Here is a 19,041-nt window from a genome sequence, read left to right as displayed (position 1 = left end):
TGAATAATACATCTTTTCAAATTTTGATCCTACTGTACCAGCAATATTTCTCTAAAACTTTTTTGAGCAACTGTAGTAAGAAAAACTTCAAACCTTTTAAGTCTTGATTTTAAGAAACAATTCTCACATTTTCATAATTTAATCTGAAACGAAACCTACAATGTAAAGCAAAACACCTATAGATAGCCAATTTTCTTTTGGTTCATGATATATATCTGTAAACAGTGTTTTTCAGTTTTGATGTGTTTTAGTTCACCTGTTATATTTTTGCCTCATAATTCATATTTTACTACACTGCAATAGGAGCATATTTCTATAAGCCAAAGCCTTATAAAAAAAACTCATACTTTTTTCTAGTTTCTAATGCAAATACATTTGAAATAAGGGGAAAAAACTGCAAGACATGAGCTTGTTTTAAATCAATGTCTTGATAAAGTACTGGTATATTATTACTTACACTAAGACATTTCCCTATGTTAAAAGTCAAATAATCTACCAGAGGGACTAGTACTTTTTATCAATCTGAAGTGTGTACACAGAGTGAGTGGAAAAAGAAAAGAATGCCTGAATGTGCCTAAAGACAGTCAAAGCTGAAGCACAAGTTGCCATATGTGAAAAGTGTGTGCAGAGAAAACTGTGCTTCCATGCAGCTGCAGCTGTATGTTTAGAAGTAATAAGGCCATATATGGAAAGATGTGTGTGCTGTTTATGGAACTCTTCAGAGATCCTGGAGGAAGGTAATTTCTATTTCTATTTTTAGATTCATCCTGAATCATGTGCACTGAATGGTATCATGGAATTGTTTGAGGGAATCATCCCTCCTCAGGTTAAGTCTGTATCTGTGAGTCTTTGTGTCAAACAGAAATTAAGCTGTTTGGCATTTATAGGAGATGATCATACTTTACTCCACCAGCCATTTGTTAGTTGTGTGTCCACCTTACTCTCTCCAACCCCGATTTTTAGAGTTTACTGTCTTAGTTATCTTGTCTGTCGAGGCACTGAGTCAATTGCACAAAGTTTTTGTTTCAAGTAAATGGAAATTGGGTCACATAATTGGACACTTAAAGGAAGAAGGAAAACTGCTGAAGAACTCCTTAAAACTGAACTTGATTAGGCAAATAATGTAAAATCAGTGCAAAATCTAGAAGAAATGTTGGATCTACTGCATAAAGGTAATCTGCATGTCAATTAAACTCTAAATTCCACAAAGTCCTCAGATAAAACTGTTAAATTTAGCATAAAGTTTATCTCACTGATAATTTTCTTCCTTTAAAAAATGTTTCTTTAATTCGTCCTTCCTGTGTATTTATTCAACCCCAAACTTTTATTGCCTTACAGTGAGGTAGTTCAGCAAAATATTCTCTAGATGGCGACGTAATCAAAAAGATGAACGTGAGCGCTTCTCAGTGAAAGTTTTGTTATTTCAGAAATATGCAATATTTATGAATTTCTCTTGTTGTGAAATTTTGCATAAACTATTTTAAAAATAGCATTGTTTTCTGACATGCTCCCCTTTCTGATGTTTTTGTTTGTTTGATAATTAACACATTTCCTAGAGCAGCTCCTCAGCATCAGTCCTTAATTATTCTCCTTCGTATTTACTTTCAAAAATATATTTTATTTACTTTTTTTATGTGTGTTGTAAGTAAATGCTTATCTGCTCTGACTAAAATGTATCTTTTTTTAGTTGACTGTTCTGCTCTTTAGATTTTTCCCCTCCTTCTTCTACATCTGAGATGCGTTTGTTTGAATATTATCTTTGTGTGTTAATAACCACAGCCTGTCGGGTTCAGTAATTAAATCAGTATTGTCCCACAGACAACACCCTCCATTGTGAAAAAAGCCTCCCTGATTTGAAGGCGGGGCCACCTTCCAGCGCGTCCACGACCCGAAGAAGCGCGCTCCCGTGCCCAGTCCCCTGTCTTGGTGCCTGAGGCGCAGCGCAGCTCTGTGGAAAGTTGCTCCTGTCTCCGGCGGTGTCGCGCTCCTCTCTGCTGTCACTTCACTTCCCACCTCCGTCATGCCTTTCCTCCTCCTCCTGCTGCAGACATGGGAGTTACCGGCTGCAACTGGAAACTAACCGACTCTGCTGCGCCTTCTGTCTGCGTTCAGGGCTCCATCACCAGCCGGGGACACCCCGCAGCGCGGAGCTGAGCCTTTTCTTATCAGTTCCACCCTTTTCTGTGATTTGTTCGTTTGGTTCCGCGTCATTAATGGACTCCGGGAGCTGCGTGTGAGATTGTTTGCAATTTCCGTTCACGCAGCTGAAGATGGAGACGGTGATGGAGAGGGAGTGCAGCGCGCTGGGGGGGCTTTTCCAGACTGTCATTGGAGACATGAAGGTAACACATGAAAATTGTTGCTTCTTTTGACTTGTGATCACAATCTTCCTGTAATAAATTTCAAAGTGATCCTCCAGGCTGCGTTGCACCAGAGCAGGGAATGGTGGAGTAATTGTGTTTGTCTCTCTGATTTGCAAGCGGCATCATTAATTTGTTAATTATCCTGGAGGGGAAAGAGCTGAGTGGGGGGCAGGATGTGAAGGGCTGCAGCTCATTGCCTCAATAGCATGTAAACCCAGGTTTACCAAGGTAACCAAACACATGAGAGCTTTGCATGGATGAATCACTGTTGCTTTGGCTCTGCAGGAGAAGAAAACCCAATTAGGTGCAAGATGCTGAGCCTCCTTTCAGCTTCAAAAGACTCAACAGATAACCTAGATGTTTCATTTAGAGGTGAATCTCAACATGTCATTGGTATTTCATGAGAATGGATTACATTGTTGCTAAAAAGAGATAACATTTCCCTCAAATTAATTTTTTTTCTTTCTTCCAGAATAGAAGCTGCTTCAATGAATGGAAATTAATCAGGAGGTCTGCTAATGAAAAAATAATGAGTAGCTATTTTAAAACTGCTATTTGTCAGTGCAAATTGTCAACTTTTTCAACAAATGGCTTCTAAAATTGGAGATAATCCTTGGGGAAATATGAGATTGATTCAGATATACATTTTTTTTTTTTTGGTTCTTTCCTACCTGATGAGCTCCCACCAATTCTGATCGACTGTATTAACTAATCACTCTGCAATTCCAATGTCTTTTGTAAGATGGTCCTTTTTTAAGGTTCAGGTGGGTGTTGGGCTCATAAATCTATTGAAATCAGAATTGCAGATGAAACTAGAAATTGAAAAATATGAACGGTATATCTCTGAGACTTATGTTGACTTTCATCTTTTAAATATATTTTTGAAGTCAAACAATTACTTTTCTGCTAATCAAAGCAAAAGTGCTCTCAATGTTCACTTCAGCATCTTCTGATACAAAAAAACTTGAGTTTGAGGCTGAAATGAAAGAAGGAAATTTGATGAAAAGTTTGTTCCTCCTTAATATAGAATTATTAGCATCATGTGTAAGGTTGAGTAGACACTGCTGGCCTTCATTTTGTTTGATTATTTTTCAAAACTACATTTCAGTATCAGTTGTTTACAACAGCAAATTTAAAATCAAAAGACAAATAATGGTGCAACAGTTATTATTTTTATGTATTTTGTGGATCTAAACGCAGAAAAAACATTGTTCGATGCATTTGAATTTTCAAGTCTATTTTGCCAGAAATATGTGACCATATTGCCTTCCTTTCCTGTCTGGAAGAAAAATAAAAAATTTAAGTACTGTAGTCTTTCAGCAGTGTCATGCAGCAACACTTGAGAGGGCCAGTGGTGCCCTATTTAATGCCCGATCACAGTCAGAGAAAACTTCAATCACTTCAACACTTTTCCTGACCTCTCATTTAGACTTCAGACCACAAGAGTACTGTGGCACGTAGCAATTAGACATAAACCCCAGTATACCCAGTAAACCTACTATACCCATTTATCAATTTTGGTTGATAAATGGGAATGTTGCATGCCAGATGCATCTGTTCCTGTGGGTTATATAGTTACAGACAGGTGGCTTCTAACAAGCGTAGCTGTGGGTTCTCTGAAAAAGATCTGGAGTTCTTTGCCACACCCTTTTCCCTTCTCATGTTTCTATGTTTTTACATTTGTTTGTTGTCATTCACTCCATTTCCTCCTCTTTCTCTACTCACTCTTTCTTCATCTTCTCCCACACTGCTCCTCCCACTTCCACTCAGTTTGTTGTTCTCCTTTATCCTGTATTCCTCTCTATTCCTTCAATCTCAAGAGAAACAACTAGTCCTTTAAGATCCAATAAGACTTTGATCTTTATCTTGGATCTGGATATTCAGGCTGTAATCAATAAAACATCACAGTAACTTCGTTTGAACGCAACTTTAAAGAGTTAAAACACAATCTTTTTAAGAACAGATGGCTATCAAAGACTTGTATGTTGGGAGATCCTTGTCATCATATTTAATGATGGATCAAATGAGAAATTAATCTTTCGGAAGACAGGAACATTTTAGTTTCCCAGTTTGAACTCTTTTTCTTCATTTGTTTAGAAATGTACCAGTGAAATCATTTTCAAAGTTGTACTCTTAAAGCTGCTTGGTTACTGTTTCTGTTTGAGTTTGTCTGTTTGGACATGTTGACTTTTACTGCTGCTTTAAAACTCTGCTAATCCCCCACTGATGTTACTAGGAGGGAAAACTTTGTCTACACTAAACTTTACAGGGCAGAAAAGTGTTTTTCGGTTTCAGTAAGCCTGTAGTCTTTAACATAGCTGTCCTGGATTCGATTCCCGACCTGTTCCACTTACAGCATGTTGTGTGACTCTCTTTTCTGCCTGTTGAACTACTAATGAATAAATGTCACTAGCAGGGCAAAAAAAATCTAAATATACATTTGAAAATTGACATAAATCTGCATTTGATTTGGTGATCAAGGAAAAATGAGCTAATTTCGATTAGTCAGCTATCACAGTTTAACTGACTGAGTCTGAGACCAAGCTGAAATTCATGTGTTTTTACTTTGTTGAGTCTGTAACTCAACTTTGTGCTGCTATCAGTCAAAAATACAATTTGAACAGTTTTGTGCAGCAGCTGCTTGTTTATTCTGGATAGCCACAGAGTACTTACTGAAAGGATACTCTGTTTTTCTGCTGAGCTTCATATGCAATGTGGAAATTTACCAACTTTAAGCTTTGCATCCTAATATAATAAAAGCTGCCTCACATCTGTATGTTACCAATTATCTCTCTTCAGTGGTATTGTATAGCACTTAATTTAATTAGTTGCATGCCAACTAAGGGATGCCAACAGTAAGCAATTAAAGGCATCATGAATCTGTTAGGGGACAATTTGGAAGATCTAAGACAAGTTAAAGGGGTTTTATGCAAGGGACCTAATTTTAACAGCAATCTCCACCCTGCTCATTTAAAAAAAATAAAAAAAATAATGTCTTTTCATGTACTGGAGTACTTGGGAAGCTTTGCTGATGTGTTCTACTGTAGTAATTGCAGATAAACACAAAGGTTTCTATAACCTTTCTTTGCCACATGAATATTGTGCGTCCTGATATTGTGATACTTGATTAATATTACTTCGAGTGAAAGGAAACAATGTGGTAAAGTTAAAAGATTACTGTAATCTTAATTTGCCTGTGGTATGAATAATTTTGGACTTACCTGTTGGTTAGTTTTTTTTTTTTTTTATTTCATTCTGCAGCTGTAGAGGCAGACGTCTATGGTATTAATTTGTGTTAAATCTGGACACTACTATATAGTTTTCTTGGAGAGGTGAAGGCTTTTTGGAGTGGGATGTAGTATTGGTTGCACCCACCAGTCGTGATGGAAGTAATTTCCAGAAGCTGTTGAGGCATCAAGTAGGTTATGAATCAGGAATAAGAAGAGAACACAGAATCAGATATGTCTGACACTGATTGCCGAGTCACATTCAAACAAATTCCCTCACTTTCAGTCGGCAGGTCTTTGAATGCTGACTCTGCAATCAGTTGACAACCAGAGTTGTATCCTTAAGGTGACAAACACACTTTCACCAGTTGATATTTGGAAACTCTAAATCTTGCTATTTGAGTCTGTTGTCTGACTTCACCATGTATTTTATCTTTTAAAATTTAACTGAAAGTAACACTGACAAAAATAAATGAATTATTCTTAAAAGGAATTTCTATCTGAATGATCTCAAAGGAAAGTGAAGACTCGCTGACAGCTTTCTCATCTGATACAAATGTGTGGGTGGAACCATCTGTTTCGGTGTGGCTGTGGAGGAGACCTCAGTCTGCTGCTAATTGTCTCCAGAATGCATTAGCGTCCTATTTTCATTCGCCCTCCACATGTCAGCCGAATTAAAGGAAAACAAACAGGAAATGCCACAAGCACAAGGTTAATGAGGTAAAATACGGTTGTGTTTGTCTGTAATCTAAAATAAAGTGCCGACTGTTTACCTTTTCCTAAAAACTCTTAGCAATGTAGAATATTTTATGTTTTTTAAAGGAGAGAACTCAAACTAAAAGGTTGAGATCTTTAGAAAAGCTAATTTGATGCAAGTTCTTCTTTGATAGGGGAAGTTGCTCTGAAATAATAAAACTGAATGTTTTTGGTGGTATTTAAATTGAACTGTTTGGAGGAAAAACTAACTCGAGTCTGGGAGACTGCCACAATGGTTATTTTATTGCCCAAAACTAGCTCACCTTTAGGTGATAAAGAAGACAATTTTGTTCTCAAACGCAGCACTGCTAAAGCTGTTGGACATATAATCTTTGCTCAACAAGCTCTAGTGCACTGCAATTTGTTTGGTTGACCAATTTCCTAACACGATTGTGGCTCTAGCCCAGGGTTCTGCAGCCTTCACAATCAAAGATCTGTTTTGTTCTCAAAAATGGATCTTTAAGAAAACTTTTATTATTGTATGTTTTTAAAAAAGATTACTTATTTTTGATAAATATCTACATTAGACAACTTGTAAAAAAAGATATTATTTTATTTTAGGTTTTAAAGTAGAAAAAATATAACTACTGCAAAAACAAGACGGATACATTTTCTTCTATGGGATGTTGTGTAAAATGACAAAAAATAAACTGTATATTTTCCAATCGAGCAACAATAAAAATAGACTTGAACAAATATTACTGATGCTTTTGGTATCTGTTCTGGACATTTAATGCAAGTATTCCTTATAAAACCAGCTCAAATCTGCAAATGTTCTTATATCTACAGAACATTTGATATAAGAATGTCAAATTACCAGAACCAGGTAATGGTTTACGAGGTAATGGTAAAAGAACCATTACCTGGTTCTTTATCTTTTTTAGCCAAAGTTGTAAACAGCCTCTATAACCTGGAGTTAAACCAGGACCAACTTTAATTAAGATATAAAGCCTGGATCATGGTGAACTATGGCAAATGCTCACCATTATGCACCACTTTTTTTTTTTTTTTAAGTTTTGGCTCTGATGTCTCGGATTTAAAACAAAAAAATGTAAGAAGAAAATGCTTCAACAATAACAAAAAGTCAAATTTATTACCAGAACTACAGTACAATAACATTATTTAATTCCTTTTGCTGTTAATGTCAATTTTATCCACTTTTTCCAACAGTTTTATTTATTCTTTTTTTTTTTTACTCTAGTTCTTCAATGCTGCAGGTGCAAATTAGAGCTAATTAATTAGGGCTGGGGCATTTAAAAGCAGCATTTGTTTAAAACGGCATTAACAAAGAGGTGATATGATGGAATAGCATTAATTATTTATAAAGTAATGATTAAACTAAATACAGGAGTGAGAGTTATACATTGGCTATAGGAGACGCTCAGAAATAAGATCATCATTTTCTCTGTGTTACTCTGCTGAGCGCATCATTTAACTGGTGTCCTGAGAGACTGACCTCCTACCCCCATTTTGATTAAACTGAGTGCATGAGATGTTTAGCGTGGCCTCGTTTTGCTTCATTCAGCGCTTCACTTCAATATCTGCATCTCCTCTCTGCAGTTTGATGTATACCCAAATGGTTTTCACATCCCTTGCAGACGTGAACGTGTCTTGCAATAAGCCATTAATCATCTACACGCCGTTGTGCTGGTTAAAACGAAGCAGACACATTACTGTTGATCCATTTAAGTGGAACTGATCTGCATGCTTGTCCCCAGAGGAGAAACCAGCTCATCCTCTTATAATTTGAGCTGCTTTACACTGAGCCTAAAATCTGCTTTTACACCTGGACCTGCTATGGTTTTGTTTCTTCTGTTTTATAGTTTATGTTTCACAGAAGCACAACTGTTGTCTTTATGCAGTGAGTTGATGTCCATATGGGGAACTCTTGCTGATGTTAAGTGACTAGTGTACATGTTGACACATAAATAGCTTGTGTAAATGCAAAATATCTCAAAAACTCAGCCTGTTTTTTTTCTTTCTTTTTTTTAGTAACTTCTACAGGAGACAATAACTGACTCTCTGACTTAGTTTGCTGTAACTTCAGAAAACTTTGAATATGGGATCTTTGTAATTCATACCAGTTCAGAATTTGCTGGATATTCAGCAAAAGTCTGACTATTAGAAGTCCTACATTGTAAATTACAGGTTGCTATGTTTCTCTTTGCATTTGGTTCCTGATATAGTCAAGCTTCAGAGGTTGAGTGAAGGCTTTTGACTAAGACTTCATTAAGACAGAAAAACAGCTTTTTTTTCAAATCAGGTGTCTGGCTGTTGTTACAACCAAATAACAAAGGTTAACAGAGTTCTCAGTAGCCTTTTAAGTGAGATAAATAAACCTTATGATGTGCTTTAGGTTTAATGGTGTAACTGCATCAAGATTGCAATGGAAACATTAAAGTTAGAGCTGCATATTGATTTTTGGAGCTCTGGTCAAACCGGGCACTTTGAGTTGTTATCTTTGTTGCTGGAACAAACCCACTGGCTATCCTGAACCTTTCTCTGTTCTTGTTTTCAGTTGCAGAGGTTATGTTTCTGTTTGACAAGTGTCATTGATCATAATTTATTTTAAAAAGTTGCTACATTTGCTTCTATACCTGAGGACAATTTTTTTTTTTTAATTTTAGTTGTTTTGACCCAAACATTTCCCTAATAATTTTGTTTTAACATATATCCTATATGTTCATAGCTGAAGAGATGGTAAATAATGTCACAGAAAACACAAACTACAGTTTGACTTGAGGAATAGTTTGACTATTTAGCACAGCACTGTTTTAGCCATAGTCTGGTTCACATTGTTTTAAATTTTTTTGATTTTAGAAGTGTAGTTGTTACTGTATATTTACTTTGAGATCCCTTAGACTGTTGATATTTAAAAAAACAACAACAAACAAATCAAGATACATCTGTCTGAATGTCACCAAAGCCTTAAATAAAAGCTTTTTGTACTATTGTGATGGACAACCATGTTGTAAAAAGGATTTTTGGCTTTTCTACATGAGTTTGACATAGATTCACAGAAATTACCATCAAATAACACTGAGAATTATTCTCAGATTTTAAAAAAGAAGAAGAAACATATCTAGTAATATATAGAAACATATTAAAGGTTGGACTGGCATTTCTGTTTATCTCTCTCCTTTCAGGCTTAGACAGTAAATATTTCAAGAGAATTAAGTCAGCTTTGCTTTAGCATTCAGTTCTTCACAATAAGCATGAAAGAAATACCCTGGAACAAGCAAAAAGCACATGATTATATAGTTTAAGCTCGTCCAGTGGCTCACAGAGCTTAACAAATGGACCAGTGGATTCCTGACGGACCAGCTTCTGCTGCCTCTCCTTGTTACCACGGTGACAATTTATGTCCTCAGTGACTGATGGATGCAGCGACTGAAACCTTGTCCTCTCTTCTGCGTATATTTCAAAGAGAAGGAAGCCAGGAGACCCAGAGGATGTAAAGATATGTGGCTATATGTGCTTCAGCAGAAGGAACGCCACTGCTCCTGACAAACTGAAGGAGGCTAGGTGTGGAAAAACGCTGCTAAAGTCGGGGCGTAATGCATATTAACATGGAGAAAGAGACAAACGGAAGCAAATCCGGAGCACAGAAGTGTGTTTGGGTGAGGTTATATGCACGTGAGACTCTCCCCTCCCCAAAAACGCAGCCCCTTCTGCAGCAGGAGCATTGCTATGGCAACGGTGGCCAGGCAATGACGCTGGGCATCAGTCTTACAAACGAGAGGCTGAACACGCCCAGCTGCACCGTCGGATGAGGAAAATGTGCAGAGGATGACGCAGGAGAAAGAGATGGCGGTCGCTAAGTGGAACCAGAAGAGGAGGAACTCCCTCTTCCTCTACTTCCTCATTTCTCACACAACGGTTATTGTGTCAGGAATATGATTATCAACGAGAATCTAAACGAGTAACAGAGCAAAAGATCTTATTCTAGGACCATGGACTCATGGATGTACTCAGAATGGACTAAAAACTAAACATTCAAAGTGAACTTGTGAACTCGCAAGTAATATTGTATTTATCTTTAATGTATGATGTCAAATCACAAGAAATTTCTAGGAAACTAAAATAAGATAATGGGCTGAAAGGGTTGTATGATGGAGGCCCCATTTGGTTAAATTCAGCAATAAAAAACAAACCTAAATGTTCTTATCTGGGTATTCAGTGACTTATTAGCTCATAAACAGTCTACACTTTCACAAGGTCAGCACTTATCATTATGAGTGCTACAATGTTAAATTAAGGCTGCTGGTTGGATCAATCCACCTCATTAGCCTGATCAGCTGATCAATAACCTGCTAAGTTAATTTCCAAACAACTCAGTATAACACACAGTTGCTCAGATTTCCATGCTTTGAATCTAGGTCTAATTAATTATTGAAAATAAATATAATCCTGATTACTTTGGCCAATATTGAAATGACTACTGTTCTATAGTGACAATTTATTGAACTTGAAAAACACTGAATTGTCTTCAAACATGCATTTTCCCCGACATCTTCTTGTTGACTTTTTGATACAAGATAAATGAACACTAATAAGAGATATCATGCAGCAGTTTAAATCCAATAACGCTTAATGAAGTAAACAAATGATAAATAAGAAAGACAATGAATATTTTCAGCAACAAATAATCATACACTGATTTTGTTCTCAATTTACTGTAGCTTCTTAAAGGTCCTATACTAAACTGCACATAGCTTACACCCTGGTTTTAGATTTGGGTTAATCAGATTGATTGAGTTGATTTAATCTTTCCTCCCCTTTGCTATTTTGCACTATAGTAGTTTTGGGTAATAGGAGCCATCTCATGTGATGAATCTGCCATTTTGGACTGACAAAACAAATCTGCACCAAGTGCACAAGTACAACCTTTTAAAGGAAGAAAGGCGTACAGCCAGAAGACATTATAAGATAAGCCCATGCAAGTAGCATAATTATGTTTTAACCTAAATTAATTAATTTGACACTTGGGATAAATGCACAACCCTAATGAGAATAGTCTCATTAGGGACTATTTTCATTGGAGATGTGATGTTGTCACAAATTTCTTATAATGGAGCTGCACACTTTGATGCAATAAATAAACCAGAAACAGTACTTCACTTCGTACTTGATATTTTTGTTCATCAATGACATTAGTTTTTGTCATAGACTGGATAGAAGAGATGCAGCTGATTTAGTGAAATGATATAATCAGCAGTTTCAACCAGTGTAATATTTGTGTAGTTCAGCCAACAAAATGGCAACAAACCTAACATATCTTGTGAAGTTGTATGTGTTTCATATAAATCTATATATCTCTTCATCCCATTGGCATGAATCCTTTCAGTTTGAGTTTAAAATTTCTAACAATTTTTTACATTAGCTAAAACAGAAGATCTGTCTGACCAGCTGTTCATTTTCATGTTTCTGCACAGAAGATTACTATTACAGATAACTTCACAGATCCTCCTATAACAAAACTGCTAACTGTCCCTTTATTTGGGAAATTCTTTATTTAGAATTTTAAACAGGCAAAGGAATTGTAATACTTTTATAAATGACTCATAAGTCACATTTTGTTTAGGATTGAAAACAAATCTGTGATAGATTTGCTGTTTACCACATGATCCTGTGAGGAGAGACTCCCCAGATATTTTGCTGCAGTGAAAAAGGAGGATTTAAAAGCCCCGCCCTCTTGGATGGCACCCTGTGACTCCTGCTGACATTAGAATGGTACCCTACTTTCTCATGTCCCTCTGTGTTTGACTGCAGTGTCAAAGCGTTTCCTTCAGTGTAACTTCTCAAAGCACACATCGAGCAGCACCGCATTGCAGCGTTTGCTCTCTCGGCCCTCATGTCTTTCTCATATTAGTTGCAGTCTGTGGATATGGGCTGGATTTGCATGCCCAGAGGGGCTTGTTTGGCCCTTTTCTGCACAGGCAGCTTCGGGTGGGGTGTATGGATCGGCCTTATTGATCGGTCTCCATCCTGTGTGACGGAGACCGGGCTTTTTCTGTTTAGAATTTGTGTGGAGGTCAGACAAGTTATGCATGAGGGAACTTTTCATGAGGGGCAATAATTTGGCTGGTTTGTTGCTGAAAGCATATGATATCAGTTTAAAGGATAAGAACGGTGAAACAAACTGTGGACCTTTTGTAGGAGTATGATCATTTAATATAATAAAGCTGACATTACCCCACCTTTTCTTCAGTGCCTACCTAGTGAAAGAATAGTATTCTCAAACTTAGTATTAGATCAAACTTTTTTAATTTGATATTTGCTTAAATATACTGAGAGTCTGCATCTATATGACATCATTTCTTTTCCTCTCTCTCTGTCTTCAGGGCAGCTACCCTGTCTGGGATGATTTTATCAGCAAAGCCACCAAACTGCAAACACAACTAAGGTAACTCACACATGCTCAGTCATATTTAATATTTAAATAAGTTTAAATATTAAATATAATATTTAATTATTTCTTTCTTCATGAAGTAAAATGTTTTTATGATGTGAAAAAAATACGTCATGTTTCATCAAGCAGATTTTAATAGACGATGATAAGCTCAGTAAATACAAATTGTAGTTTTCAAAAGATGTTAAGGGAAGAAATTGATCCAAACCTAGCTCAATTTAATATGTCTGTGCCATATAGACGATAACTATTTGTGACATCAGAGACCACTATCATAACTAGTAATTGGTTTATTTGGTCATTGTGGAGAACTTTAATTCAGCCTTTAATTTAAGCCATTTTAAGGTAATGCCACAAAATCCTAATAGGATTTAAATCTCAACTTTGACTAGACAACAGGAAAAATAAATGTTTTAATTGTTTTATTGTTTAGAGGGAGATTTTTTTGTGATTTGGAGAGTCATCCAGCTACTGATGAAACAATAAATAGACCAATATATTTATTGACCAATATATTTACTCTACCTCATCATCATATCATCACAAAGCTTGGTTGTTGGTATGATGATCTCTTTGTTAGTTTTATGCCTGATGCATCAGGATGCACATCTAAGTTTTGCTCTTTTATATTCAGCCATAAACACTGATTAGTTTTCTGTGGTTTATCTGGTGCTTTGGGTTATTTTGAGAGTCTTTGATGCATTATTTGGATAAAATTGATAGATCATCCACAATTGTTTTTCCATTTGTGGATAAAGACTTTTGCTTGAGTCCCAAAGTCTAGGAAATCTAGGTGTATGATGGATGCTGATCATGTTGTTTTCATGTGTTTTTATTATTATTTTTATTATTTATTAAGATTAGGACATAATGTGTTGCTATACGAGTTTGTTAAGCCTATTTCCTATTGTCAGTCAGATTCTATTTAAATAACTTCTTGCAGCCCTGGAAGCAAGTAGCTATTGAAATGTACTCATCCAATGAGAAGAATGTGCATGAGTTTAACATAAATTAACACTATCATTTTTACATTGTTCATTGTACATCTAAATAGTTGAGCACAAATTTTCAGCATTATCTATGACACAAAATGTTTCCACGGCCGATTTAACTTTTCTGACCTGTTGTTCCATTTCTGTGATTTTAAAAAGTAGAAGCAGCAGATTCTGCATCTACTTTTTAGGTAGAAGCAATTTTCTAGTTGCTGCTACCTAGAATACCTGTAAAATACAAACTGTGTGCCAAGAGAGCAGCCCTGTTTATGTTGATGCTCAACAAGAACTCGACAGGAAGTCAGTTTTGCTCATGGGGCCTTTTTGTTGTCAGTTCTCGCCTGGATCAACTGTTTTTGTTTTTACCTTAAACTCTTCATGTCAAGCAAGTCAGTTGGAAACCAGACGGTCAGACCTGAGGCACACAGTGTGAAATGAAGTGGTGAGAAAAAGTTTTAGCCCCAGTCATGATTTCTTATATTTCTGTATGAAAAAATCCAAACTTACATTTTCATGTGTGAAAAATTGATTACCTCCTAATAAATAATAACTGGTTTGGTCACAGTTAGTAGAGGCAATCACTTTAGATTTGGTTTAATAATAATAAACAGCAGTAACATGTTGTACTTTTATGTGATTTTCTAATATAAAAATGTTTGTCTGAAACATTTGTGTGAGAAAAAAAACACTTAAACGGTGCCAGCACTTTCTCACCATTGTATTTTTTTTCTCATAAAAAATGTTCAACAATAATGTATTAGAAATAGTTTTAGATCTATTTATCATAACTGCATGAATCTTGTGACTATTTTTTTTCTGTGAAGTGCTTTGAGATGACATGTTGTGAATTGGATCTACACAAACTGAATTGAATTGATTCAAAATGCTAATTTTTCAGGGTTGCAATGCTCCCCAGATCATGGCGTTCTACAGGTGTTTCTAACCTCAGTTCATGAAAATCCAATCGGTGTGCTTCATTAAGTGTTTAAATGTCAGACTCACTTTGTTTGCCACATTCCAGACACTTTAGTTTGGTGCATTTATCACATGCATGCAGGTTCACGCACTAAACAGAAACCTACTGCTGACGTTCAGCAGTTAATAAATGCACATGCATGCAAAATGCTAAGAACCTGCACTTAAACTCTACTTTGTAATGGGAATGTTAACACACATAGATTTCCTACCAGCCAGTTAACCATGAAGGCCAACCTGCCCTGCAGTGAGGCCAAGTATACACTCACCCACTCACCCACTCACACACAGACAAGCACGACTTGATTAACCTTCTGTAGCTGGAAGAGATGAAGGATCACAACATATGGCCATTATCTGTGTGATTTAGACTAAACTTTGGGACAAAGTTGTCAAAATATTATCCATAACATTTTGGTGTTGATGCAGAGGCAAAAATTAACAGTTTATTTCTAGGTCTCTAAATGCTAAGAATTTTAAAAGGCTACTTAATTTTTATTGTTACTTTCAAAACTACTACCAGTGTCGGGTAACATGCAGCACTTTTTTTTGCATTTAACATCATCACATGTTGAATTTAACATCTAATTTAGTTTTGGCTGGTATGAATCTGCTTTGTGCAACTCTTCAAAAAAGACCAAACTAAACTTTTCTATTCATATTTGTTCAAATAAAATTAAAGAAATATTGTCAAGTTTATTCAGGATCATTCTTCACATAAAATCCACGATGTTTATTGAATTATTGACTGTTTGACTGCCTTTTTAACTCCCCGGTTGGTTTTCCCAGGACAACGGTTGTCGCAGTAGCCGCTTTCCTGGATGCCTTTCAGAAAGTGGCTGATCTGGCAACGAACAGTCGAGGTAAGATTTACAGACACTACTATGGCTTAATTTATTTATTTTTTTTACATAAAAAGCATCCAGATCATAAATCAAGCAACTTTTTTCCACAAACACTGCACTGGTCAGTTTTTGGTTTGGATTCTGTTTGTTGTCTCTGAGTTTTCAATGTGCTGCTTGTGGACGATTTTCTTGACATTCTTTGAACCGTTGGGTGGGAATTAAAGCTGTTCGGATTGATCTGAAGCCTGGTTTGAAGCAGGGATGATTTTAAGCTTTGGTTGTTTTTTCTTTCAGATCTTTGGCTGCAAGTCACACGTTGATATTTCTTTTAATTTTTCATTTAAGATCAAGGTTTGCTTACTGACAAACCTTGCTGTGTTTGCCTCAAATACAGCAAGTTCAAAACATGTTTTATTGCACTTTTTGTGTCGGTAATTCATTATGGTATAAAACGCATATTTGGCTTGTAAAGTTTCATGAAAATACTATTTTGAAAATGTTTATTTTCAAAATAGTTTATGTTGTAATTAATCAGCCGATATTTTTTTAAAATGCAAGCATATTTAAATTCTGTGGATTTGAATTTAAAGGATAAAAGAAAAAGTCCAAAAGCAAAACACTATTTAAAACTTAAATAATGAGAACGTAATATCTTTTAACATTCCATCATGCTTATTTAAAAAAATTAACCAAAATAATGCCTTCCGTAGTATAAGTTATGGAAGTCGGTGGAAATGAGATAATGAATTTGATTTTAATATATTCAGAATGTCTGTAATACTCTGATAGTTGAGTGCAGAAAAGCTCTCATTTATTTTTGGTGTTTATCACCTAAAATAACTAAATAAATAACTTCAGATGTAGAAAGTGTTATAATGTCACCGTAAGTGTAAAATAGACTGTGAAGTCTGTCCTCATAAATTTGTCCCTGAACCTCAAACACACACAGAAAGCAAACAGAGGGACAGAGAGGAAAGAGTTTTTGCTGACTGAAAGTTACAGAAACCCTCAAACGTACACAATATGTGTGTTTGTTTGTTGACAGCCTGCATAGAGCTAATGCACAGTTGGCACACGCACTGTTTTCAGAACATAAACATTAATCTCAAGGGGGAAACTTGCATAAAAAGTTTGTGTTCAAAAAATGGCTAATAAATTAAAGCCATAAAAAGTTAACCAACGCAACAACCTCTCATTTGTAATTAGTGCTTAGATTTTATCACTCCTTATTATGCCTTTTGTAATTAAAATATAGAGAATAACTCACTGCAAGTCAATTTTGACCACAACTTATGCTTCACTTTAACACTGAAACATCTCAGACTTTTTGCTGTAGGTTCCAAAGGTTGAAGATGGTTGGCTATGTGGAAAAAGAAGCATTTCTGCAGCACGGTTTAAATGAAACCTCTCTAATGGCCACAACTATAGTAACTATTACTGCCTCATTATCTGTAGCTGGGTTGGGGTCAGAGAGGGAGGAGTGGAAGAAGAGCAGATCAGCTAATAATAAAAATGCAGACTTTGCAAATAAAAATTCTGGCATGGTCTTATTGAAGATATCTGAGACTTCATATCTGATTCAACCAGTCGGTTTGCTGCTGCTGTCCAGAAGTAGTTTTCACATTCTCTATTGATTTGTCCTTTTCCACTATTGATCACTATTGACAAATGATCAGAAGCTGTTCCCCATCCTATCAGTAGACTATGACAAATCTATAGAGGTCACTTCCTGTATTGGGGAAAGGAAGCTGAAAGCTTTGATGCCCAGCTTGACTTGATGCACACATATCTGTGGTCTTTTTATCTCCTGTTTTTTCCAGGAAACTCCCATTTATCGTGGAATTTATGTCCTTTCCTCCAGGGAAGCTTCTGCTTCAAGGTTGAGACTGTGTGTATTTGTGTGCGGCATGTGTTGCGCTCGATGTAGGTCAACTTCCTGTCGAGGCGACTTGCTGTCACAGTGACAACAGTAGCCCAGGAAACAATCAGTCACTGTCGCGATGAACCTGCGGCTCCGGGTCACAGCTGCTCTGTAATTGACTTTGTGTGTGTGTGTGTGTGTGTATGTGTGTGTGTTGCTCAGTAGTTGTTTCACCTGCAGCAGTATGTCAAATTATTGCCTTCCTTCAGCAACTGTTGGTACAATTTCAAGGCTTTGAAGCCGCATGTCAAATTTCTTCCAGCAGTGATTTTTCCAGCAGCGACCCACCTGAGCTTATGACTGATGATCAGAAACACAATTATGTAGAATATATTAAAATAGGGACGAAATTGTTCACAAAAATCACTTTTCATATCTTTTAGGATTAACGTTATGTAACAAAAAAGAGAGAAAAACATTTTTTTTTGTTGGTTTTTTTTTGGTTTTCTGATTGAAGTGTAAGACAAGATACTAACATAGCATAATACTGTGGTGTGAATATTGACCAAATAATTTTGCATTTTCGTACATATTTTTCTAAAAGTAAAAAAAAATGTTCTGGTTGGATAAATATCTCATGTTGCATCTCATCTTACATTTACACTTGAAGCTTATATACTCTTATTTCATGGTAAAATTAATGGGTGCAGCTTATATTCAACTGAGCTCCATAGTCTGGAAATTAAAGTCTTTTTTTAAGTAGATATTGTTTTTCCGCTTTTGTTACTTGAGTTATCATCTGGTTTTCTGATTTATCAGCTGTAGCTTAAAATCATTACCTTAAGAGTGAAGCATAATACTCCTCTTACTTTCCCTCCTGTGATCCTCTGTACTTTACTTAAAGTATAACCAAATCATCATATTTTCCTTTTTTTGTCAGTGAGGGAAAAGCCTGGTAGTTTTCATTCAGTCGCTGAAGTTTAGTTTAATTGTAACTAAACAACTAAACAAAACTCCAGTAACGGCAGTGTTGCATTTTATTCAGAACATTTAGGAATAGTTTGACAAAACTTATAAGTAGTTATTGAACTTTTTAAAATCTTCTTAAACCAGGGTTATTAACACTTGTATCGAAACGCAGCTGAAAGCAGTTGTGGATGGAAGCACAGTTAGGGTTCGTAACTATTTTCATGAAAATGTATTTGCGTTTACAGAAAGTAAAATATTTCTGTCTGTTTCTTGTCATGGAGAAGATCAGCTTGAATGTTAATGCAAATCCCCACTGAGAGGGAGAGCCAAATTTACCTGTGGTTGCTCTTCAAAATGCTAATGTGTCTTTTCTCTTCCTTCCTTCACTCTTTCTATCTTGGCTCTGACCAGAAATGAAGTGAGACGGCATAAAATGATGAAAACAAAACAAAAAAAATCTTTGAAATTCGTCTCATTATTTTAGATAATCTGTTTCATTTAGAGATGGCTTTACATAAAATAAAATCTTTAAACAAACATTTGTAGCATGCAAAACAAACACACAGGTTTATAAACCGTAAAATTGACAGAACAGATCTCTGATAAGCTTTTATCTTGTTCACTCGTTTACAGTTATCCAT

The 19,041-nt window shown here is 36.0% G+C and overlaps 1 protein-coding gene across 1 annotated transcript in view; it reads left to right on the top strand.

Moving 5' to 3' along the window:
* The first annotated feature begins 1,909 nt into the window (after window positions 1–1,909).
* LOC129375784 (protein MTSS 1-like) overlaps window positions 1,910–19,041 on the top strand; it is a 51,076-nt gene continuing 33,944 nt past the window's right edge. The window contains 3 exon segments of the mRNA XM_055055053.1: window positions 1,910–2,342; window positions 12,691–12,752; window positions 15,515–15,588. Coding sequence (XP_054911028.1) covers window positions 2,271–2,342; window positions 12,691–12,752; window positions 15,515–15,588 — 208 coding nt within the window. The 5' untranslated portion in view covers window positions 1,910–2,270.

The sequence above is a fragment of the Poeciliopsis prolifica genome, unplaced genomic scaffold, assembly GCF_027474105.1.
Source record: "Poeciliopsis prolifica strain line A6 unplaced genomic scaffold, Auburn_PproV2 SCAFFOLD041, whole genome shotgun sequence".
Taxonomy (NCBI): Eukaryota; Metazoa; Chordata; class Actinopteri; order Cyprinodontiformes; family Poeciliidae; genus Poeciliopsis; species Poeciliopsis prolifica.
Note: the sequence above shows the minus strand (reverse complement) of the source record. Positions and strands in the feature narration are given on the sequence as shown.